Source organism: Falco cherrug, chromosome 9 (assembly GCF_023634085.1).
Source record: "Falco cherrug isolate bFalChe1 chromosome 9, bFalChe1.pri, whole genome shotgun sequence".
NCBI lineage: Eukaryota > Metazoa > Chordata > Aves > Falconiformes > Falconidae > Falco > Falco cherrug.
This window is the reverse complement of record NC_073705.1, coordinates 56,431,653-56,457,567: the sequence shown is the minus strand read 5'-3', so window position 1 is coordinate 56,457,567 and position 25,915 is coordinate 56,431,653. Positions and strand designations below refer to the sequence as shown.

At 43.1% G+C, this 25,915-nt stretch overlaps 1 protein-coding gene across 1 annotated transcript in view; it reads left to right on the top strand.

Moving 5' to 3' along the window:
* The window catches only part of TCERG1L (transcription elongation regulator 1 like), a 104,492-nt gene that overhangs the window by 11,344 nt on the left and 67,233 nt on the right, over window positions 1-25,915 (top strand). Inside the window, exon 4 of the mRNA XM_055721311.1 lies at window positions 6,425-6,613. Coding sequence (XP_055577286.1) covers window positions 6,425-6,613 — 189 coding nt within the window. The remainder of the gene's footprint in view (window positions 1-6,424; window positions 6,614-25,915) is intronic.

Sequence of the window (25,915 nt, the reverse complement as noted above, 5' to 3'; positions counted from 1 at the left end):
AATAGATTAGCTGGCCAAGACTGCTTCTCTGAAAAAAAAATAAATTAAATGGGAATTATTGTCTATTATCCCTTATTCCCTTTCCCTTCACCTGCAGAGTCTTTAAGCTAAAGTCTTTTAGATGACAGGTCTTTATTAGGCTGTTATCAGGATTAAAACTGACAGCTGCCTTCTGATGGAGAGGGAAAAAATGAAAGGAGGTAGTTGAAATAGGCTAAAATGACTGTTGCTGCGTAGAATCATGGAACTGTTTGTGTTGGAAAAGGCCTTTGGGATCACCACCGCTGTTGGTCAAGAGAAGGTGGTGAGAGCAGAACCTCCCTCTGTGGAGGCTGGTGGCCACGGAGCCTCCCTGCAGCAGTGGGGCTGGGAGGGCAAGGGAGGTTTAGGCAGAAACCACTGGTCTCTGTCCAGCTCTTGGTATGGTTGTGGTTATGGTATTCCTGCTTGTAATGTTCCTCTTCGAGGAGGAGCAGGCTATCCAGAGGAGCGGTGGAGCCACCATGCCTAGGGGTATATAAAAGACATGCAGATGTGGCACTCGGGGACGTGGCTTGGTGGTGGGCCTGGCAGTGCTGGGTTAACAGTTGGACTCTGATCTTAAAGGTCTTTTCCAACCTAAACAATTCTATGATTCTAAGCAACAACGGTCATTTTAGCCTACTTCAACTACCTTTTTTTCCCCCCTCTCCATCAGAAGGCAGCTGTCAGTTTTAATCCTGATAACAGCCTAATAAAGACCTGTCATCTAAAAGACTTTAGTTTACAGACTCTACAGGTGAAGGGAAAGGGAATAAGGGATAATAAACAATAATTCCCATTTCAATTTTTTTTCTTTTGGAGCTTTTTCAGATATCATGGAGTTTTTTTCGTAAGTCTTTGGAAACGGCGTTAAGTACTTCCTGACAGCTGTTGCCTTAGAGCTAAGCTGGCTGTGGTGGCTGGGTTGTGATCTCTGTCTCCCCAGGCTGGGGGTGCATACGGGGGTGCAGGTGTGATGGGGCTGCCACAGCAGCTCTTCATTATTGCTCCCTCCTCTCGACCCATCTGGCGGCGATAGCTAATGAGTGAATTTGCTCTGTGAGACGTGTACCCCTTGTCAAGACTTTGGGCTGGTGGGCAGTGCTGCAACCCTGCACCACGCACAGGTCCCACACCAGCCGGGGCATCGGCTGGCTCTGGCTGCATTATCCCGCCAGCCCTCTGTTCCAGGCTGCAGCTGATTTGGGCGGTGTCAGCTGACATTCAGTGAACGTTTCTGAAATGGCTTTGTAATCACAAATGATGGACTTTTAAATTTTTTTTTCATTTTTATTATTTTTTTGGATAGCAGCTGGGACTGTGCAGTGCTTGGGTGCAGCAAGCTCCGTAACTGTTCCAGTCTGGGAAGACCCAAGCCAGGGAGATTCTTTGTTGTACCCATAGTGAGATTAAGACACAAATGAGGTCAAATGCCACTAACCAAGAAAATTTATTGTGGGCTTGTATAAACAAAACATTCATGTGTTGTGGTAAGAAAACAGTAATAAGAAAGAGAGGGAAAGACAGTTGCGATAGAGTTGCAAGAGGTGGTCACCACCATGGATCCAGTGACGTCCCGTTGGTCCGTAGCCTCTGTTTACGTTGTTGTTGGGGGTCTCTGGATTGGCACTTCATGTTTGATGGCACAGTCTTTTATAGGGCGTTCAGGGGGGTGTTTCCCAGACAATGGCATGTACCCCATTCCTCCGTGGCGCACATGCAATTACAGTGGAGGTAGGGGTGATTGCCCATGTCTAGGCACACCCCTCAGAGCGCTGTGATCTTTCCTTGCCCTGGCCAAGAACTGGTGTCAGGCAGATGTTGGCTCTTTATCTGTTCACCAATGTTAAGTCCTGCAGGAGCTCAGCTGATGAGCTTTCAGGCAGTGTGAGATAGGGTCTCTCAAAGTGACCAAGGGGCTGGGCAGCAGCCTGGCTGGCTGAAGAGCAGTGCCTGAGGCCAGGGAGGGCAGCGGGGAAAACCCAGAAGGGCCAGGGATACAGACAGTCAGGGTGTTAGCGATCCCTTGTTTATGGCTAAAAATAAGGAGCTTGCATACCGCTTTAAAAAGAAGCAAGAATGGTATACATCGTTCTGTGGGTGAGGTTTAGGACCTCAGCATTACAGACTTTTATTAACTCTGAGGTCAAAACATTTAACTTCTATTTACTTTAGTTAGTGTTTAATTTTATGTGACTCCCCCAGCACATACATTTAAATTGAAACCCTTCAAAATATTTTTTACTTTAAATATAAATGGAAAAAATTTCTGATCACTTAGAAAGCTGCTCCAAGTTACTTGGTGTGATTTTTTTGCTAGTAGCGTTGGTTTCTGGTGTCCCTTTCCCATGCTAAACTACCCTACGTTAGCATGGGCAACGACACTGAAACGGGAGGTTTGGTGGCTGGAAAGCTTTGATAGGAATCAAGTGCTGCGCAGTTCCACGTGCTTGGTGCGCGTTCACCTGGATAGAGACAGATCAGCACATTGCAGTGAAAATCCAGTTGTGTTATAACTGTGTCTTTTGGCTACTCCAGGCAAAAAAGAAGAGGCAGCCAGGTCGGTGTCTGTGTTGGGGTCCTTTGGTCCTCACCCGAAGGAGCACCCCCTAATGCAGAAGAGCTCTTACAGGGCCTTTGGGCACTTGCAGTAGCTTGTGGGCTGAAAGGCTAAGCAAAACCCAGTGATTCATTAAAAAAAGTTACAAGGAATATTATACTTCTGTGTATTAATACTTTTTTCTCTGAGAAAGATTAAAGGTTCAAAAGGTCTTTAACCTGCTTGAAATTTTTTCCTCTCTCTCTTTTTTTTTTTTTTTTTTTAATTTTTTTTTAACATGGGTCTTTTGGGAATGATATTTATAACCTTTTGGTAAAAATGTTTTCCTGTAGGCAAAACGGAATACAAAGAGTGAAAGACTATAATAATCAAGTGCAATTTAAAATTCATTACACTGTCTGTACAGTAAGTTTTCACAATACAGATAATTTTTTTTATCTGAAAGGGAAGGTCTGGAATTACTTTTTTTGGGTGAGAGTGGATCTTCCTATCTCATAAGTGTTAGTAGCCTTTACTTTCGTCTTGTTAAAGTAATTTCTGTTCGTTTGGGTGTTTTTTCTTCAAGGAGGAAAATCTTGTGGTTTCAATTTTTAATGTGTTACAGAATGTCAGTCACCAAAAGACAGGTTGTGGTGTGCTGTGTCTGGTGGCAGAGGCCATATGTGAGTGTAGAGAGAGCACTGGCGCAGGCTGGGGGGGCAGAGGACTTTGGTGGATTTTAGAAAGGACACTGAGCACGCTCTGTGTGGGACGTGACACGTCTGGTGGGTCTCAGCAGGGTCCAGTTCCCAAAATTTTTGTACATGATGCTGTGCTAGACGAGAAGAGAAGGCACAACAGAAACAGCTCCTCTTCTGCACCTGTTAGACCCTTTTCCACACGGATGTTACCAGGTAGATATTTGGCCATCGCACATCATCCTTTGTGATGGCTTTGCTGCCTTGTCCCAGTGCTTTCACCGCTTTCCCCACCATCAGTGAATTCTCTCGGAATAGTCTCTTCATTGCTTCTTCAGCTGCTCTCTGCTCTTTTAATTGCTTCACATCAAACCATGCTGCCCATCTCGGATGTTTCCCGCTAATCTGTTTGCTTGAGAAGAGCAGAGCTGGAAGGCTGAGGAAGGACACTGAGATGGGGTTTGTTATTTCGGCAGCCAACTATTACCTTTCTCCTCAGGGTGTAGCATGACTTGGCAAAAGCAGATTTGGGGAAACCACCACTGCTAGGAAAAAAATTCAGGATTTTTTTCCCCTGAAGGCTATATTGATGATAGTATTTTACTACTACTTTTAACTCTTGAAATTCATGTAAATGTGGGGTGATTAATGACAATTCTAAGAAACCCTTTAAGAAATTTTTGGAAGTACTTACAGCAAAATCTGATTTGTTTCTGAGAAGAACGCCTCTCCAGCTACACTGAGCGTGGGTGAAAGTCCCCAGCTCTCAAGTCACATCCCAGGCCAGCTTCCAGCTGGGAAATCATATGCTGTGTTAGAGGCTGATAAACTGCTGAGATGATTGTTCAGTTGACTCAAATCAAGAGAATGGGCTTGATGACCCCCAGACACCCTGTCCGTGCTCTCCTCTCAAGTATTAACAGTTATAGGGGTAGTCCTTTCTTCATGGAATTATTTAGTAGGAGAGAGGGAGAAAGAACTTCATCAAAGGTGGGGAAATCACCAAAACTTCTCTTTCGACTGACTGATGAAACTTTAATAAGGGAATTGATGAAACTTTAATAAGGAAGCCCTGCTTCAGGAGCATTACTCATCTGTGCTGGTGGAAGACTTCAGCTATCCAAGCAACTAAGGCTTACATTATTTTGCTGCTTTCCTGGGGTCTTTGGGGAAATTGCATCTTCTCCAAAATAAAAGAATCAAATGAGAAGTAAACAACCTTTCTGCTCATGTACCCTGTAGGAAGCCAGTAGAAAAGTCATTTTTCTAGACAACATTAGTTTTCATAAGTTGCAGAAGATGTGTGGTTTTTTTCCCAACTGCAGACAGCTCAAATCAGGAATGAGTGCAGGCTCTTGGGGACCTGGTGTTTAACCTAACCTAATGGTCTTTCTAGCCCTCGGGTGCATAAACAATAAATTTGTATTAGACAGTTGGATTAGTTGGACACTGATTATTTATTTTTGAATTTTTTTTACTTTCCACCGTGACTCTGGCAGAATGATCTGATTTTCATCTATCCATGGATAAATGATCAACACTTTAATATTTGTGATTTTTTTTTCCCTGTGTGCCTGTTAATTAGTTTGTATGCAGGTGTTTTAAGTGAATTCTTCTTGGCATTGATGAATACAGTAGAAATAATAGAAGGGATTTTTTTGTGATGCTTACTGAAAATATTTGACTTATGTTTTGCTAATGCAGAGCTTATTTTGTTGGCAAATAATTGTTTATAAAGAGTCAGGAGCAAAACTGCTGAAAGTTGGTATAGTGTATGCCAAAAGTTGGTATAATGTATAGCCTCAGGAGACCCAATTAGCTGCAACCAATGCAGGGTCCTTTCCAAAAACCAGTGACCCGCTCTTTCCCCAACACTAACCGAGACCAAAACAGCACTTGGCATCTGGAGTCAAAACTTCTCAGGTGTCTGAAGCCAGAGCAGGATAGATAAACCTGAATGAGACGTCTGGGCAATGAAGCTGTGTGGTGGACTAGGATCTTGACTGAGCTTGCTCAGCTGTGGTTGTCTTGTCACCCACCCCATGCCCTCATGGTCATGCTTCCCAAGCGCCGGTCATGGGCTGATTCCCTGTTTTCTTCAGAGATGCACGTATAAAAAGAAATCCTACAAACTCACAGAATGCCTGAAGTGAGGAGTCTGATCAAATAGTGATTTTTTGTATTTTTTTTCTGCAGAGCTACAGTTGGCTTTTAGTGCCTGAAGGATTTCCACATGCACTGAAAACATTTGCTGAACAACATAATAAGCTAATGATTGCTTAATTTTTGAATACATAGCTCAGTGTAGAGGGAGTAACAGCTGGTGTTTGTCAAATTAGGTTTTCTCCTTAAGATTTTTACTACTCATTTTCTTGTTTATTTAACATATTTAGCCAAGATTGAGCTCTGAAGGTCTTCCCCACAAGCTTCTTAGACTTAAAAGGTAAATATTACATAGTATGAAGTGTGTTTGAGCCTTGATTTGGGGAACCTCTGTGTTCCCATGTGAAACCATTGGAAGTTTCCTGCGTGGTGTTTTTTCAAGATGAAGGATACTAGTATGTAAAACTTGTAAAACTCGGGTGTTTGTGTGCATAATACAGGAGAACAGCTGGGCAGGTAACAGTAACATTGGACAGTTAATATAGCAAGTGACAAAAACATTCAGATTTTAAATCAGCCAACTTATATTCAGGAAAATTCAGAATAAGGGCGGTCATGCATCATAACGAAGCTGTGGGAGCTGAAGAAAATGCCAACCAATGTCTTCAAATATTTGACTTTTTTATTGAGTTTTTTTTCATTTAAATTTAATAACTCTGCACAGTTTATATATGACTCACAACTGTCTTGTCCCTCTAGGTTATAATGCTATGTTCACATATATGAGGTTTTAATATCTGAAAATGCACCAACCACAAGCTAGGGCTTTAAGAATAATGATGAGGCAAGGGGCTTTGAGAGTCCTAAGAAAATATATTGTATAATATATTCAAAATCTAGCATCTCGCTAAGGGAGGCATGCAAACAGTGGAGGCCAGGTGGGAAACGTTGCAGGCTTTTGTTCCATCTTGCATTGAAATTCAGAATGCTGAAAGCACCATCTTACGTAAATCTGCTGGTTTCCAATTAAAAATAAAACCTGTTGCATCTCACCTTTCCACAGGTGGTTGCCAGAATAGCCTTAAGCCGGTTGGTGGCAATCAGACCCTGGCACTGGCCGCCGCAGCCACCACCGCGATGGTGGCGGTGGAGCCAGAAGCCCCCCAGGGACCTTCGGTGCCAAGCGTCCAGCCCTGCCACGTGCTGACCTTCTCCCCTATCAAAATTCCGGTTTTGGCTTCACCGTTTCCAGGTAAGGTCTGGTAGCACTAATGAGCAGCTTTTTATGTTTGCTTTGCAACAGAGAGAGGCTTCTGAGCGTGCGTTTTGGCGCTGTTTGGTAAACAGTCAGGGGATACAGGCAGCATTACTGTAAACTGGGAATAAAGTTAATTTTCCTGGTGCAGTGTAGGGGTGTTCTCTGAAGTTGTGTGTTAAAACTGAATTCAAAAGCCCATTTGCTATGTTTATGTCGCTGTGGCATTTACAGGCAGTAGATGAACTGAGCTGCATCCTCTGTCACCTTGGTGATCGCTGTAAATGAACGTGGTCTCAGTTGCACGGGGTTTTTGCAGCAGAACCTCAGGTTGTGATGTTGGCAGTGAAAGGTGTCTGTATGACATGTAGTAACACTTGATTAAGACTTAAGTAGATAGTGTGGCTGTTTATAATTAGAAAATATGCTGGGAAAATGTAGCCACAGTTGTATTTTTTTCTGATCGGTTTAGATGTGGTTGCTTACTGGAAAAAAACGCTATTTTTGTGGCATTACTTTGTGTAACCAGTTTCTGAATACAGCAGCTGGGGAAGTACTATGGCATCCCTGACTCGCTGTGGAAGTCTGATTTAAAGTCTTTAGGGTAATTGTTGAAACTGAATACTTCAGGCTATATGGAAATGCTATGTACCAATTAAGTTAGAAATTTAAATCAGGGTGCATTTTCCATCCTTTTGCTACTTGAAGTGTAACACAGCAAGATACAGTGAGATTGGATTTCGCAGAAGGTATGCAGTTATGATTTTTGGGTTTCAGATGAAATGTTTTTATGAGAAATGTATCTCGGTAATTATTGTTCCTGTTGAGCAGTCATTAGAATCACCCAGATAAATGCTTGCCAAGGGCGTACGGCAGTGTTTTCATGTTTAGGGAGTCTGATGAGCAAACTGACCCACAGGAATAAAGGCACAAGTCTTTTGGACTTTGTCAAGAAAGGATGTTTCTGAAATAAGGGCAGACAGCAGAGTTAATTGCTGCAATAGGGCAGGGAGTCGGTGGTGCTTCCCACAGGATTCCCCAAAAACCATTTTGCCTGTTTGTAAGTGAGCATCTTAGAGGAGAGTCCGAAGGCAAAAAAAGCCCATTCTTTATCTGTGCTGGGAAGCAGAATTACATGCCAGATGTGTTCTTCCCTGAATAGAGATGCTGGGACAATCTGGGAAGGAGCTTTGCAGGACTTTTGATTTACATCTGCGGAGGTGAGCTCTTTGTGAGGGGTGTTAGACAAGATAGAATATTATAATGCTGGGAAGCTCTACCACTTTGATAACTGGCTCAGCTCTGTGATGATAAACATGTCAAACCATGATAATTGTTGCTTTCCTTTTGAATAACTGTATGATAGGCTATCAAATATCATGCTTTGAGTGCCTGAGCAATCATCCTATTACCAATCATTCACAGTAAACTACACACTTCTGCGTGATTTCTCCTACAGAATATATAGTAGCTTTTTGAGAAAGAAAGCTTGAAAATGCCTGGTCCACGTACAATAAACCTGAGATTCAGCTAACCATTTTTCTCTATTAATCACCATCTCTTGAGGAAAAAGGCTTACATAAAACATTTTTATGAAATTCGTATTTATTGTGCCAGTGGAGAAGAGGATTCATAGGTGCTGGCTTTAGATTATCTTTGTCAACACCAGCTTGATGAGCAACTCACCCAGCTGGCGCTGGGCGGGCTGGGTGGGTGGGATGGAGTGTTGGGATGCCCTTGGGGCAGGGACCGCTCTGCAGCTGGGCTGGCATCCTCTGGCTGGGTCCAGGGCACTATAGCCATAGCTACCTGATAAAACAGGTGTGAGGGTTTCTGTAAGTGCTAACGAGGGAGCCAGGCTTTTGATAGGCATGAGAGAAAACGGAAGAAAAGCACATGCAGGAGCTTTAAACCCAGCGTGTACTCCAGTGCACGTACACCTACATCCTCTGCCGAAACACTGGGCATGTGGGGTGCTGAAGCTGGGTTTAACTTACAGGAAAAACCGGTCAGTTGGCCAAAGGCAGTGCTCTGCTGTCAAAAGTAAGCGTCTCTATTGCCATAGAGGTTAATGGCTGGGAAAATACCAAGAAAGTGTAATCTGATGTGTAGGTAATCCCAAGTGAGGAGCATGCTTTGTAACCATCTCAGCCTCTCAGTTAAAAACACCCATGTGCTGGCATTTATTAAAGATGACTTATTGTTCTCAAAGAGAACTACATCTCGGAGAGAACATAATCTGCGGACCCTGGAGGCAGCTGTGTTTTTCTCGATCCATGTGTGATTTATAAAGTAACATGGTAATTAATGAGCTTCCCATGTTCTCCTTGTCTAAAACTGATGCAAGGCAATGTTCACATTAACAGGAATGAATTTAGGAAACAAAAGATTAAATTATTTCTAACTTGAATCTACATGTATATTGGTGCCTGTAAGGCACACTGTTAATTGATTATACTGGAGATCAGTATTATAATGCTAGCTGGTGTGGTACTGTGCTTCTAATCACAGCAATTGGTTCAATCAGTAATCTTATAACTGAATATTTATTCTTAAGGAGGTCTTTAAATAAGATTAGTTTTGCAACCGTATTGTTTGGCTGTGTTACTTTCTGCCAGCCTAATTAGTAAACTTGGTGAGTTAGTAAAAAAAAAAGTAAGTTAGCGCAACAAGGCGGGCTGGTGGGGGCACTGGCTGAGCGAGGACCCAGGCTCCGGTGGTTTTCCAGCCTCGCAGAGCAAACATCTGGGAGCTTCCTTGAAGCAAATCACCAAGGTCCAGGAATTAAGGAGAACTGAGAGTACGCAGAACGCGGTAATAATTTTTCCAAGTTCATTTTAATAACATTTATTTTACATTTTGTAAAAGAAAAATGAGAATTAGAGCTGTAATAGAGTACAGGATATTCAGGGAATTTAAAACCTTTTGTGGCCTTTTTCTGTGCGGTATGCTCTGAAGGATCCCTGCTGGGTCTTTGGCCCTGGGGATAAGCAGACAAGGGTGGATGTGCTGGTCAGGAGAGGTTGGCACAGGTTTGCTGTGCCCTTGGCTCTGTGATGGGAGAAACCTCTGTAGTCATCTTTCCTGTTGGGTATTAGTTTGGCACCATGGTGATCCTAGACATTTTTAACAATGAGATAAATGTATGGAAAAGGAGAAATGTAAAATTGCCTATATTTAAGGTTGAGGAATCTATTTGTCTCTACATGAAGTGGTCTGTGATCTTCTGGGTGGCTACAGTTGCATGTTCCAACGTAATGCAAAATGAAAATACAAGCAAGGGACTGACCACCAGTGAACAGTCGCGGGGGGGGGGGGGGGGGGGGAAGAGGTAGACACCCACAACTTTTTCTCACCCTCAGAAGTTCATGCTCAAGTATTTATACATCCACCTGGTTTCAGGTCTAGGACTCAGTGCCTCTGTACTGATGTTAAATGCCATCTCAGAGCATGGCATCGTGCCCAGACCAGGCATTATCAAAATCAACCATCCTGGGGGGCAATGGGCTGGAATTGGTTCTGTTTTCTAGCCATAAAACATGTCCTTGGGCCCAAGAGCCCACTGTAGCCACAGTCCTTCCTAGTACAGGACATGAATTTTCTGTTCTTAATGCTTCCAGACTTGACATTTAAATTGTTAATATCCATTAAAATAAAAACCCAATTGAATTTCAGTACAATATAGTCATTTGAATAAATTGATATTACAAAACCTTGCTTTGGGTGCTATGGGGGTTGAAATTGAATACCCATGTCGTTCTCAGTTTGGGTTTGGGTTAGTTTACTGCTCATACAATTCACAACAGTTGTTGCTGATCTATAAAAAGGCTTTCTGCTCTCACCCTGATTTGGAGCCATGTAAATGCATTGTGCAGTTCGTGTGAGAGTTAAGTTGCTGCTGAAGTAGCTTTCTGGAAGTGAGGAGTCAGGGCGATACTGTAAGCAGAAAAGGAGGGAGCAGCGTTGTGTCCCTCCTTTGCCAGCCTCGCCTGCACTTTAAAACATCCTGACTTTGATGAATGTGCCTGGAGACCATGTGTATACTTCCTTTTTAAATTATTTTTATTTGGTAATAATTTCAGATAGAGCAAATCTGTTTTTCATAGCCACCTGAAAGGCACCTTATTCTTCCCTACCCTTCAAAAAACCACGTCAGTGGTCTTAATCCTCGTGGGCTGGAGTGTGAGAAGACCACCAAGCACTGGGTGTCTTGACTCCAGCTCAGTAAAATCTGCGAGGGCTTTGCTGGTGACTTGAATGACCATAGGGATCACATCTACAAATAGTGAGTAGGTATTTGGTAAAACTCAAAAATCTTGAAATCCTTGTATGTGGTATTGCAGATGGATAAAGCTAAATGCAGGCCACAGGTGATGTGGAAAACTAATGGTGCCTGGAAACAGTGAGGCTCCAGGACATAACAGAAAAAGTTGGAGAAAAAAAAAAAAGTAAAATAGAAAGTAAAATCAGAAGTCTGTTTGAACTATGGCAGCCAGTGGTACTGGCTCCTCTAGCTGTGCCCCGTGGAGATGTAATGGGCACAGAAGACCAAGACCTTCCAACAGCTGGAAGAAAGCGTTATCCTTCTGCTCTCTGCTGTTCTAGTCTGGTTTGGTTTGGTTAGGGATTTGTCATCTGGTTTAAAAAAAAAAAAAAAAAAAAAAAAAGAAATGGTATGGAAATACCTGGGTAAAATCAGAGAATTTTGTTCCAGAGAGCAACTTGATTGATTTGTGTAGGAGTGTGATACTTGACATTTTTGTGGATGAAAACTGATGCTCCTTAGACTTGATTTCCAGATTTTGTCCTCTTCAGCCATTCTCAGCTCAAAACTGCTGATCTCAAACCATTCAGGACAAGTCCCGTGGCAATCAGCTTTGTAATATAGTTGTGAGGTATTTGTACAATTGCTAGATACGTTATTCTATTTTCTGTTCACCAGAATGTAGGATTCTGTCTTAATTCATTACAGCATTTTCCAAGCAACTCTGAGCATACTGCATTGATGCATTATTATTTTTATTTTTTAGCAAAAGTCTTTTTTCCCTGATATGTTTTTTTTAAAAAGTTAAACATTTCAATTTTTGTTCATTGACAGGATGGTTGATGTGCTTGTTTTCTGTTATTGAGGTTTCAATTGGGTTTAATGTGGTGTCTGGTATGATTCCCTTATGGTGAGCTCTGCTTCTAACACAGTAAAACATGGAGCAGTGGCAGCAACCCCTTGGAGAACTTGGCTAGAGCAGTTTTCCTAGTTTTAAGCTGGTAAGAAGGTCTATGGAGTGCCTTCCACACAGTGCACAGAGCAATGACAGATGATGCGCTGATTTTAGCCACCTTCTAATACTGAAAAATCAGTATTATGGCTAGACTCACTTAACCACTAGAAAGTGGTTAAAGCTGTAATTATTAGAGACTCCTACAATGATAAAATTAATTCTTTGGCACCACTTCCACTTTTTTTTGAACACTGTTGAGCCTCTGGCAGTCAGTTTTGAGGGAGGTTTGTGTTGTGGTCAGCCGGGTTTGACTCTTGGAGAAAAGGATGTTCAAGATGGTCATGAGTAACCTAAAATGCATTACCCTGTGATTATCATCTGGCAGCTTCTGGAGGATAAGATGTAGTTATTTTACCTTACATTTTAGCTATGATGACTTAAGACAAGCCTCAACCAAGCTGGAGATAAAACATCAATCCTGTTGGCTAAACAAATGTGAAAATGTTGGCAGCTGAGTCATTCCTAAGCTGTTCACTGAAACATCTTTGTGTATCTAATGTAGTCACATGAACGTGCTCTAACGGGCTTCAATCCTTAGGGACTGGTGGAAAAAAAAATACCAAATTTTCAAGACTAGGAAATATCCATATCCCTGGGGAGGAAAAAAAATAAATATCATCCTTAAGCAGAGGGAAACCAGCTGGGTGAATCTGACATGGTGACTTGATACACGGCACTGTGCCCTTCAGGATGCAACTTTTGCTTTCTGGAAGTTTTGCATCCCAAAAGGTGTTGGACCTTTTCTGGTTATTTTGTTAAACAATAGTTTTGCTCATCCTTTTTCTAGAGAACCTCATGATTTAAGTTAAATCATTTGCAAGCAAGCAAAAAGTGTGTTATAAGCAATGCTGCTTTGAAAGAAACTCATGTTTCTTTGAATACCTCCAGTCTCCATCAGTTGGGACTAAGAGAGGGTGTGAAAGCTCATAAGCAACAGCAGTAGGAGACTCAAAGCCGAGTGGAGCCTGGAGGTCATTGGTGATGCAGGGATGGACCTGAAGCATGGTCACACATGGAGCATCACCTTCATCCCTTCCCCAGCCCCGAGAAGTGTCACTTGCTGTTCAGTTCTCCCTCAAAATGGGTTTTGTTCCAGTGGTCCATGCTGGGGCCAGCCTTGTCTTGGGGATCGTGAGTTTTATTCTAGTGAATATTCCCACTCAAGTACCTGGGGACGGAGCCGTTCAGAAACACTGTGCAGTGAGAAGGGTCTTAGCACAACATCTCTGTGCTGTCTGCTGAGCATGTCAACTGTTTTCCATCAATGATTTAGAATGGAGAAGGTTCCAGCAATGCTGTTGGAGCTCCATTTTGGGTTATTCGTTCAGGTTTTTTCCTCTCTTCTTTTTTCATCTACTGGTGGTTCTTATACATGTACCAGGCAAAATGTTCCCTTAAATATTTAATGTCATCCTTGCCGTTAACTTAGTTTTTTGTGCCAGCTTTAACATAAAGACTAAATAGGAGCTTGTGGAGATGCAGCTACTCACTGTGCTGCATCTTCATGCTTATGTGCTCTGCTGGTAAAGAGAAAATTTAATTTTCCAGCACTATTAAGGCAAGTCTTTGAAGAGGACTATCTTAAAAAAACCACCTAAATGCAATAAACTTTGGGAATGTAAGCAGTTACATGGAGTAATTCAAGTATGGGATATCTAGTAATCTCTAATACCACTTTTATGGCTACTGTAATAAGAATCGGGGTATTTTTCTTACTTTCACATACAATTTCGTAATTATTTGAGTGAGAAAGGTAAGATATGAATCTGTGGTTATGGACTCCGTAAATTAGCAGTGAGTACAAATATTAAAAAAGGCACCATCTGCCATATAAACCATTTGCCACCTGTTCCCTTGCTTTCAAAATTATTTAATGGTTTAAATTTAATGTTTTAGCTTGCCACAGAACAGCTGGGAAGTGACTAAGTATTTTTCCTATCAGTACCTTAACAGCCAAGCAACTTTATATGTTAAAAACAGCTCTTAATGCCAGTGTTTTTCTACATGCTCTTTCATGTGTCTGTCAGCTTGCTTCATTAGCAAATTCTGCTGATATAAAACACATTTTCATAATAACAGTTACTCAATTATTTTTATGGTGTTGCTTGGAAGAAACAGCTTCTCTTCCACAGCAAACAGAAGTGATGGGTATTTCGGAGTGGTCACAGCACTTAGCTCAGCACACGTCGAGGGAGAGGTGGCATGACGGCGGAGTTACTCCTGTGAAACCCTTAAGCTCAGCCTAACGTCGTCCCTCCCTGGTTTCTTACTGCTGTTGAAGGTGAGATTGAGTGAGGTGAGATAAAATTTGTCTGTAAGAAATATTTTTTTGTCAAGGGAATGGAATTTAAGAAATCAGGGACGAAGGTTAGACATCTCTAGTGCCTTCCAGGTACCTGGGGGTTCGTTCTGCTCATCTCCTCCCAGCACCCAGCTGGTGGGGTTGGGGTGGTCCAGCAAGCTGCGGGGCAGAGGAAGTTTGTCCAGCCTCTGTGGAAACTGCAAATGCTTTTCTTACCTTTTGTAACAAGATTAATTAAAAAATGTAATCCGGTAAGTAAATACTTGCAAAGCTTGTGCGGTTCTGGACATTCAGATTGTTTCTCCCTGCTCTGCCATGCTGGGTGCGCTCCGCAGGGCTCTGTTTCTCCAGGCGCTCCTCCTCATCGTTAAGACAATTCCCTCAGCGGTAATTTTCCTTGTGCATTTGTTATTTAGATAGTCTAGCCATTATGTATACCAGAATTCCTAGATGTTAGGTGGGCCAGAAATAATGATTTTGGAAAATCAAAAGAGCAATTCCAAATATCCCACCCAGAAATGTGATGTTTGTCTACTCAGGAAGCTTTTCTCTCCCCTTCCGGGTGTCCTATGTGTCTTGCAGTAAAACAGGCTTGACTTTGAATACTGAGTACTTCTAACAAGCTTGTTGTAAATGATCTGCCCAGCTTTAATGCTGTGTAACGAAGCAAGCAAATGAATGTTTATAGTTATTAAAGTGATAACTTCCTACTCGAGCTAATATTCAGCATAAAATTACTTTTCTGTTTCATATCTGTGTTGGCACATGGAAGGGAAGGCATGCATGTACAGGGGGTTTCTGAGCTAAAATAATGCCAGAGATCTCATTTAAATGAGTATCAATTTTCTCCTTCCATTGGACAGTAAATCTCTGCTGGAAACTGCAAGTGCTCAGTGGCCCAATTAAGACTCTGAGAAACTGGATGATCATTCCTGGGATGGTTCTTATAGTTTGTGAGAAAATTCAGCCATTTCTTTGGGTTACTAAGGCAAACATGTCGCAGGAGGAGGTGAGGCAGAGTGATATCAGGCAGAACTTTTTGATATTGCAGATTTTTTGCACCATCCTCATTAACGAATAAAGTTAATAACGGAGCATTTATTAATGCAAAGATGTTGATGGGCTAAACTGGCTTTATGGGTCATGATGCAGTTACTCTATACAACTGGACGGTGGTTTCCACAGCAGTGAGATGATGTCTGTGTAAGCCTATCATATGTACCTATAGGAAAGGACATCTCTAATCCTCCTTTTCGTGGAATATCATTGACATGACTAACTAGAAGGGAAGATCTTCTGATGGGATAAATACACATTTGCAGAGGGAACGTACTGCTGTGGTACTTCATCTTATCTCTTGCAAGAACCCTATGGCCAAGCTGGTATTATTAGTCCTGCTTCATTTATGCCATGTTCTTGGGTAAACAGCTATTTAGAGTGAACCAGAAGAAACTTGTTCAGTATCTTGAGTGTAATATCAAGATACTGACAATAGCAAAAACTTAATTAAACATTTGAAGATATAGTTAAAGACAAACAACCCAAATCCTTTCATTCATGCCCAACTTTTTGCTTGATAAATGTCATGAAAGTCAGACTTAATTTACTGTATGTTTAACTGCTTGTTAAAACAAGTAGTGTTTGTTGTGGTGGTTTTTGTTTGGTTTTTTTTTTTCCCCCCGAAAAATGCCAGTGCACTGCTGTAGAGAGTTTAAATCAGATTCCACGTGTTAGTAATAGCATTTATACTGTTAAAATACCTGGAGGGTGGTTTTTCCCCATACAAGAGACAAGTGGTGGAGACCTGGGCAGTTACTGCTGCTGCTACTTGGAAGATTAACACTAATACAGCAGTTAGCAATTTCCCCTGTGGAAAGCGAAGGCACTTTGAGGACCTTTGTCTGAATCGGTCACGTTTTGCTCTTTCCCCAGCAGGATGGGCCTCCTGGGCTGTGGCGGGCCACAGTGCTGCCAGCCCCCCCTTGCTGTGGCATGTGGAGGGTGAGCTAAAAGCACGCTATGTATCACTTTTGCTCCTCCTTCATGCTTTGCAATCATTTGGCCAGCCTCGTAATGTTTTAATCTCTGTCTCAGGTGCTTTGAAATTCTGCCTTGGCAGGGTGTGTATGCTGACTCTCTCGATCTCATGCCTAAGATGAGGGGTTGTAACGGGGGCAGGACTGGTGGGAGCTCTGCAGGTCCTGCCCTCTGCTTTAAGGGCTGAATTCCTTCCACCTTCGGCAGACAGGACCCCTGGGGATCAGGGGGGGAAAGGTCGTCTTTTCCATGCAGCTCATGAGACACTAACCTGCCCAACAATGTTCCTGGAGCGTGATCACTGGGCTGGGGGCCTTTTCGTGTGTCGGGGTGTGTGTTTCACACCCTTGCTCAAACATTTCATTTCAAATCTATTCAGCTCCTTCTCATTAGCTACAAGAGACACCATTTCCCCCCCCAGAAGATTTTTGAATAAGGGATTCTCCTCTTCATGTTTTTTTCTGTTGCAGACTCAAATTCAGTTGAGATTCCTGTAGCTTAAAGCAGAGTCTTAGCTAAACTAGATATATTGTAAATAGAGCAGAAGCCTTAGAATAAAAACCCAAATTGACTGAAACAGACAAATAGGTCTTGTGAGGATAACGGAATAGTTTCAAGAAGAGAGTTGTTAGCTTGACCCTAGCCCTAGGAGAAGATGAACAGACAAGAAGTACTGTTGACAATCATGAGTTTTATAACAGAGCTGAAGGAGCACATTGTTTTGGTGGCTGCTGTTGTTGCTTCCTTAAATTTATTTATGCAATTAAACCATTAGGAACTTAGCATGCGTTGCCAAGGCTTAATACAGTTACGATGTAATGTCGCTGCAATGCAAAATAGTTCAATGTACAATGACGCAAGGCCATCTTTTCTGAACTGCTTATTGGTATCCACCAGAAATATCGTGGAGAATTTGAGAGCACTACAAAGGAGCAAATTTTGCTAAGATGGAAGGATGCAACAGGAGTGATGTTACTTACGTGTGTTTCTCTTGCACTAGAGAAAATTTTAGGTATGTTATCAGTGAGAAGAGAAATGCATGTTTTTTTAAAAATATATTTTTCATAATAGTTCAGCCAACTTTATTTTTCAGATTTTTTTTTTTTGAGGCAGAGTTATTTTGAAATTGTAAAATGAAGCTGTAGTGAGTTTCAACCAACATGTTCTCAATGTTTGACCTGAACCTGTGGCACTGAATCAGGTCCGTATATCGTGTAAACTTAGTGCAAAACCAACGCCTGAGGGAGGGAGGAATTCTGTGGTCTCAGTGGACTGAGCTCTTGTGGCTTTTGCATCCACAGAATCTTGTACCTTCTGGTAGAAAATTCTCAATATGATGTGTTAGACAAGGAAATAATTTCACAGCATTCCCTGAAATTGAATGGGTTCTCAAAAGCCTAATAGTTTGTTAATTTTCTCCTTAACAATTTTTCTAACGTAATTGCGAACTGAGTAAGCCCCATGCACAAAAGTGTCCTCCAGATAATTTTAAGAATGCCATTACATTTAATCGTGGAAATTAAAAGGAATATAGAAATAACTGTTTGGAAGTTTACTCTAAAGAAACCTAAATGTAGCAGTTAGGTTTTGTTGCCCGTGAGTGGCTTGGAGCAGATGGGGAGGGCTGCCAGGCTGGGAGCTGGGGGTGGTTTCGTGGCGAGGACCTGCAGGCCCTTCTGCGGGTGGCTTTGGTACTCCAGCCCCAGGGACATGCAGGTGGCTGGCACACCCTGAGGGGGAGTGCAGGGGAGGGGAGGCTTTGTGGTGGTGGCATTGTTATCATTAATCCAGTAAAACCTGGATCAGCCTCTTAGATGGCAGGAAACAAATTTATAGGAATTTTCATGGTATTTTTCACCAGTTATGGTTAGGAGTCAGTGGGTATTTCCTGGTTGACTTCATGTGTTTCTCAGTCAGGCCCCACTATATAAGTGTAAATAAATTTAACAAGGTCAAATAAATTTTAGTTTGTTGGCCAGAATACAAATAAGGAAAATTAATGAAATTCCACAATTTTAAGTGTGCCATAGATGCTTCCCTAGAGGAGCTAAATAGAATTTAATTGATTTTATTGCAAATTTAGTTCTGTTTACTGCATGCAAAAGGCGGCGATGATGTTCCTGCAGGCGAGCAGGCGGTCTGGCAGCCCCCTGGGGCAGGGCTGGTGCTGGCACGGTGCTGAGCCTCACCCTCTGCGGGGGCGTTGGATGAAGGACATGCTCAGATCCACAACCCCCAGCGCCAGTGTGGGGGAGCCTGCAGCTCCTCTGACACCAGCCCTGCAGCAGTGATGCAAGGGGGAGGTAGAGGACATTTGTCACAAAAATTTGGAGTACAACACAAGGGTGAGAACTATTCAGCAAAGGGTTTACTGAGCAGCCACGCTGTTTGGCTTGAGCTGGCAGCAGATAACCCAAAGCAGAGACTCTGTCTGTCTTGGGTTTCTTTTGGAGAGCAGATAAAGCAGTGGAGACAAGTCTGACCCCATGGTTCCAGGAAAGAAACCCCCTCCTGCCAGGCCCTGTATTGTGTCAACTTCCCTTTGTGATTTTAAGAAACATTTGTCTTAAATCTGAGCTCGGACACGGTCATAACAATTGTCAACAGAATCGTGTTTCTGATTTCTGCTTTACTGGTTTCAAAATGCCAAACCTCATTTATAACTCAAATCCTCATAGAAATAAGTATTTGAAGATTTCATTCTGAAATACAAAGGATTAGTTCATGCAGAAAAAATTATTCTGATACAACGGAGAGAGTGTGAAAGTTCTGAAGGTTTGATACCACATAATTGAGTGTATTCTCTCAGAATTACATCCTATTAAAGGAAGAGATTGAAAATTTATGCTGGGATTAGTTTCTGTAATACTGGAAATATATCATAAAGCTTTTGCAAATGGGACCATGTAAAGGAGCAGCAAGAAGTGTTACAGAAGATGAAAGGTGTGAGGTGATCGTCATTGTCCCCTCCCTGTCCCTGGCACAGGAGGTGCTTCCCAGCCCTGCTGCTCCCATGGGCGCAGGATGGGTGCGGGATGGGCACACCGCAGCTGCCCTCCGCCGTTGCTGGTGCATCTCAGCACACCCTCTGCTTGGAGAACCGCCATGCTTACAGCCTTGGAGACTCAGTTACTGGCGAAACATGCTGAGCCACACTTGGCATAAATCACTGCTCATGGGTTTGGGGACCTACATCCTTATTTTCCAATTTTATATGATGGATCGTGTGAATAATTCAAAAGGAGCCTTTCATCTGATACCGGCTGTCACGTTCCTGGGTTCAGGAGGTCCTGCTGCATGGGGAGGTCACCTGGGTTAGGTGCTACTGCACTGAGAAACCTGTGAAAAATCTAATATTAACTCTTCTTTCCATTTGAGGGGACTGTATTATGCTCTGAAATGCAACAGGAGCCAGCAGTGCCTAAAGTGATCTCTGTGGAGTTTTAGACGTGTGTCCCTAGAAACACATATGAACCACTGCTAGAAAAACATGACAGCTCAAATGCTGCTCCTCTCAGCCATTGGTTACATCTCATTTGTGTTTTACTGAAGAGTGAAACAGTGATGCTGCAATCATGCCCTTTATGAAAAGAAATGAGGAAGAAGTAATCTTTGAAATGAGAATCCAGAAAAAATAAATTATCGGTACTTTAATACCAATATTAAGAATTATACTATTTGAAATATCAATAAATAAATCAAATGTTGATAACATTTGGTTTAGTTCTGGGCCTGTAAGACGTAATGGCAAACTAAAGAAGAGTTTAGTGTGTTGCATTTTTACAGATGGGTCCTGGCGTGGGGACCCGGTGCCGAGGAGCCGGTGCCACCCTCCCTCCAGCCCCCCCGGAGCAGGAGAGGCTTTCCAGTGGGAAGGATGGTGACTGCGAGCGTGACGGCGGTGGCATCACGTCTGTGCCATCCGGCAGTCTGTGTCAGTTCCTCCAGCGTCACACAGATGAGATCTGGGATCTTTTGCCCAGCATACATCATCTGGGAAGGCGTGGGGTGACCCCCTGGCTCCACGCCTGCTCCCCTGGCACAGCTGTCCCGGGAAGGGGGGCTGTAAGCAGGGGGTGGTGCACCCACGGGCAGCTGCCTGCACATCCCTCATGCTCAGCACCGCTTGCGAGGGACTCCTGGCTGCAAGGTGACCATGCCATGGCCATCCATCTTCAATAGCTGTAAAGCTTGGGCTGGAGATAGCCCATGGGCCCAGAGCCCTGCAGCCCCCAGCCCTGCCAGGTGCTGATGCTCACTTGTACATTTGGTAAGTCACTTCAGGAGTGACAATCTACAAGGTGACATCTTTTGCTGGCTGGCATAGGTTTTACTAGGTATGAAAATGAAGCACAGAAGAGAAACAGTCTTTTAAAATAAAAGGCTTAACAATTATTTTATTATTTCTTTCCCTAAGTGAGCAGAAGAGCTTGGTTTCACTTCAAGGTTGCTTATTTTGATGGTAGATCTGGAGGATGATTTAATTCCATGGGCTTTGTGAATCACATGTGCTAAGCAGCCAGATTTCATTCACTTTTAACAAATGGTCTGATTTCTGTGCAGTACCGCACAAATCCAGCTCTGGCTTTTGTTATGCCTGGCAGGTGTGCACTGTTTACTGTAGGCAAAGATGATTTTGCTGGGAGGATGGTAGTATTTGAATTTTTTTTCCCCAATTATCGTTTGTTTGCTTTTCAGAGGATCATATTCACCAGGCTGCTGGGGTTTAGAAGGCTGTAGTTGCTTTGGAAAGGATAAAGAGAACTGTCCTTTTGCTGTTTGCTGCAGGAGGACTCGATACTGTTGTGCATGTTTCCTCTGCAAATGTACGATGCTGGCCATGTGTTCCCGAGCTGTGTTACAGGAATTACTTTAATTATTATGTGGTGGTGAGGTTATGCCATTCATGGAAATGAAAATGACTGTCAGGGCTACCAATGGATAGCGTAAGGCAGTGAAGTTCATTTAGTCTTGCTTGGTCCCCACCTGCAGATCGGAGGTGCTGAGATGTCCAGGCTCTTCTCCTGGTTTCTGGTGGCATCTCAGCTCTGACGAGGCACACAGTGGGCTCTGTCCTGCTGAGGAGGTTTTGTCCCTGGTGGGTAGAGCATTTCTCTTTGTATTATTTTCCTCCTTCCTCTCTGTTTGTTGTTGTTGGGGTTTTTTTTGTTTGTTTTCTTTTCTTTTCTTTTCTTTCTTGTGCTTTTTCCCCTCCTGCCTCGCAGCCCAGGTCAGCTAGAAAAGTTTTCAGTATTTTTTGTTTTCATACTGAATCGTGCTGCCTCAAACATCACCATTGTTATCATCTGGATACTGGGATCCAGCTCTTAGGTCGAGAACTGTGCCTCATTTTTTGGCACGATTCTGGCAAGATTTCTTTTTAATTAGTAATACCACCTGTAGAGGAATGAAGCTGGGTTAATTAGGATTGATAATATACAGCTGTGGGCTGGCTTCAGGGGCGGTGGGTTGGCTGATGTAGGTAAGGTACAGCTGTGGCTGGTTCTGTTAAGGGGTTGAGCAGCTAAGGCAGAGAGAGGAGGAAGAAGCAGCAAAGGGAGGAGAGAGAGCACCGTGGAGGAGGAGGGACAAGGAGAAAGCAGCAGAGGGACTGGCCTGAAGGGTGTGAAGAAACAGCATCAACAGTAGATGGACCTTTGAGACCTTGTGGGGGATTGATGGCTGTGCTGGGGCAGGGCGTGCTAACTACTTATTGATGTTATCTCGGCATGTGATGGTAAAAAACCTTGTTGCAGCCGGCTAGTTTTGAGAGTGCTGCAATAACCACCTTGTCAGTGTGATATTTTAAAAATCAGGGGAATATTCAACCAGAATAACATTAATGTCAGAAGAACAGCAGATCCAGGACAGGGTCCCTGTGGTGATAAATGGCACAAGTTTATCCTGGGAAGTGTGGGACACTGTGTGTTCCAGCTGTGCTATTAAAGTAGTGCCATCGCCCAAGCAGTTCAGTAATGCAGAGAAACCTGTCATATTTCAGTATAATCCCAAGAAGCGTGCCTTGCCTTATGGAATTGTTTGTTAGTAGTTTCCAGTATGTTATTTTGGTGACTGTTGCTATCCTGTCCCCCTTCCCACAAAACAAGCTAGAGGACAAGCAGTCCTTGGGGACGCTCTGGTTTTCCCTAGGCACCCAGTGTAGGGAAGGGTCTCATGGTTCAGCTTAAACAATATCAGCACAGGAGAAAAAAAAATAAAAAGGGGATGTGAGTAAAGGTGATTTTTTTTCTGTACTGTACCTCATTGTGTTGATAGTGTGTGTATATGCAGAGCTATATACATGCAGACAGCTGGGCTGGGTGATGGAGGTGCTGCCAGGGTGGTGTTGGGAGCAGGAATCACATGGCTCAAGGCACAGTGAAAACTTGTGGCTAATATTCTTTGTTGACTAGAATTGTGGCAAATACTTGTTTTTCTTTTTAGTAGTTAATTCATGACCAGTGGCATTCTGACATTAATTTTCATGAACAGGCTTACAGGAGTTTTGCTGGGCTGCCTCCTCCTGACTATCAGTATTGCAGAGGTTCAATCTAGTCTGAAAATGTTGGTGCTGAAGTTTAAAGACTTAGGGGGTGCTTTTTGGAAGAGAAGTCCACCCAGGTGACTGGCATAAGATACATGAGATTTCTTTAGTCTCATACTTGGCCTTTTTTTTTTTTTTCCTCCTCCTTTTCTTTTCTATGGAATTCCTCCCTCCTGTATCAAAGTAGGCAGAATTAGGTGGGAAAGTGTACTTGGTTCTAATGCTACTGCTTTTAGAAGGAACACATCTTTGGTTTAATATGGAAAAATGACTTAAGTTGGTGCCAGGGTAGCCCTGGCGATGCTTGAGGGGTTGCAGGGGTTTGTCAGTAAGGATAGCCTTCTGCTGGGGGGAGGAAGAGGAGGAGGAACCCCCCCGAGAAGGGGGAGAACTGGAGCTCAGCCCTGGGTGTCCTACAGTCTGTGAGTACTGAAGTGGCTTCCGGGAGTTAATTAATGAGAGCAAAAGCAGAGAATCTAATTTCACACTTGATGTATGGAGCTCTTAGCTGGCTCACTGTAAACAATGCTGAAGATCTCTGTTAGGAAATATATCAAGATCTTTCCTGGGGTTGAAACCTTGGCGGTGTCCCTCAGTGCCCTTCTGTGGCCACCTGACCTGTAAAACTGCAGGAAAGCTTGCAATGTTGGAGGTGGGGAATTCCACCTTTATGACCTCAGGTGGGGAATCAGCATGTGATGGCTCAGAAGCTGGGTATCTTCTGGGTTGTACTATATGTCTTTAAAAATAAAAAGGGTGAGAAAAACCTTCTGGACAGCTTTTGTATTTTCAGTCTTCTAAATCTTGTGGAATCTGACCCCAAGCAAAATATCTTGAGCATCAGCTTAACAGAAATCCAGACCGCTGAGCAGTTCCACGGGGACGCTGGCTGAGACGCTGGGGATTTGCATCATTTGCTTTTCTAACTGTGGGACTTAAAGTGGCGTTTAATAGTCTTGTTATTTTTGTTATTAAATATGTCATTTTTGATACCATTATTGTGATTCTTTTATGGCTCTTGTGATGAGAAATCTCATTAAAAGTTGGGAAATGGTTTGTGTTAACTTTTGCTGATTGCAGAGCTCTGATTTAAATTTGGACTTTTTTTTTTTCAGTTAAACACCAGTGACAGAGGATAACTGATGTTGTGCAGAAAGATTAATTCCTGCCAGAGATCACAGATGTGAAAAGGCAGTACCAGAGGAGGGGTGGCGCACAGCTGGGTGTGGGCGAGGTGCCTCTCAGGGTGGATGTATGGATTTGAAGAACCGTTTCTCCCCAAAAGGGAAGAAATGAGGATCCTAAAACCCCATCTAAAAATAATTACTCTGAGAAATCTTTTAAATTGAGAAGCTTCAGTTTTCCCAAACGTGGCAATGAGACTTACAAAAAGCAATCAGAGTTGTAACTGCCTGCAATTAATGCCTGTTGAATGAGAAAACCATAGCAGAGAGGGGACCAGGGAGATTTGGCAAGGTTTGTCTTGTGGTGGGATATTTGTTGCCCACTAAAACCAGCTGGTTGGTGGTGCAGGAGCTGGGGCTGCTCCCCCCGTGCGCATCCTCCTTCCCCAGCTGAGATGGGGTGGTGATGGAGAAGGCAGCTGGTGGCTTCTGTCTTTGCTTTCCCCTTCCCGCAGGTCAGGGACAGTTTCTTTGGTTGTTTTTAAACCGATGGTATTTACAAGCATCAATAATACAGTACACAATTGTTAAGAAAGGCAAAACATGGCACTTCATCTGTTAGCTTTAAGGGGATTTGACTAGTTCTGACTTCACTTGGGTCTTGAAGCCACTTTGACTTGTTTCTCTGCTTATCTGCTGGAAATTGCAAAAACCCCCAGGTTATTAAAAGAAAGTGGATAGAAAAATCTTACCCCAACTCAGCTCATTGGTAGAAGATGCTCACTGATGCTAAGTACTTACGCTGCAGATTTAGAGAAATATTTACTGACTTTCTATCTGCACATCTTCGGTTCCCACTCCAATGAGCAATTTACTTCAGTGTTTACTTGTTCCTAAGGTGGTTATGCCAATGCAGATTGAAATGAAATCTTAAAATTATCCTGCAGAAACAAAAGTGCATCTACTGTTTGTGCTGCAGAGGGTGGAAGGAGGGCGTGGGACTCGGGTGTGCTTGGCTTTGTGCCATCAGGGGTCTTGCAGTTGCTGTTGGACATGTGATGGCTTCAGTGTTTCCCACCTTCAGTGGAGCGCAAGGCCAAAGCCACAGAGTTTTTGTAGCAGGAACAAATATGGAGTGAGGCTGTTGGAGCTCAGGTAAAGGAAAAAAAGAAAGGATTGAGAAAGACTGTAGAGCTTGCTGTACTGGGTGTAAATATGGAGGAGGATTGCTATTAGTGGTTTACCTGCAGGGAGGCATGCATGGGAGGTGGTGGGACAGGACCAGATTGCAGCAGATGGTGGTGGAGGACAGAGGGAAACTATTTCACGTGAGGAGCAACATCATGGGGCTTTCTGAGGGAAAGGGCTGAAAGCCACCTTTCTTCCACCCTGCAAACAAGAATGGGCTGTAGGAACTTCCTTGTTTGACTCGCAGATGTCCAAATTTACTTTTTGGAGAAAAGTTAGAGTTTTGCAGAATTGTTTGGGCTCTATGTAATTATTTTAAAGTACTGGACTGGGTCAGCTGCCCATGACACTCCCACAGATGTTCCTGCTGCCTTCTGCCTGTGGTTTGCCATCTTTGCTTCTAGGGAGTTTTTTCCAGCTATACAGTTAGTGCATGCGCTTGCATTTTCCCAGGACCATGGCATAGTCAGCCCTTTTTCTTTTTTTTTTTTTTTTTTTTGTGGTCCTGTGTCTTATGAAGTTCCATCCTCACCTTGTTTTCTACAGCAGCTTCTCTGCCAGGCTGCTATGCTGCCAACTCTGTCTGGCCACTTCTGCCACCCGAACCTGTCTCACCAAGGAGAATTTGGCATCTTTGCTCAGATCATGGCTCCTATTAGTCAAGATAATTTTGAGAAGAAACAAAATGTAACTCAGTTTTTTCTTTGATACTGGTATTTACCCAGCTTCTGTTTTCTACTAGGAGCCAAGTAATGGAAATTAAAACCTGGCAGCAGGTAGTGGTGCCCTGGGAGTCCAGCTCGGCTCCTTGGGTGGCTGCGGATT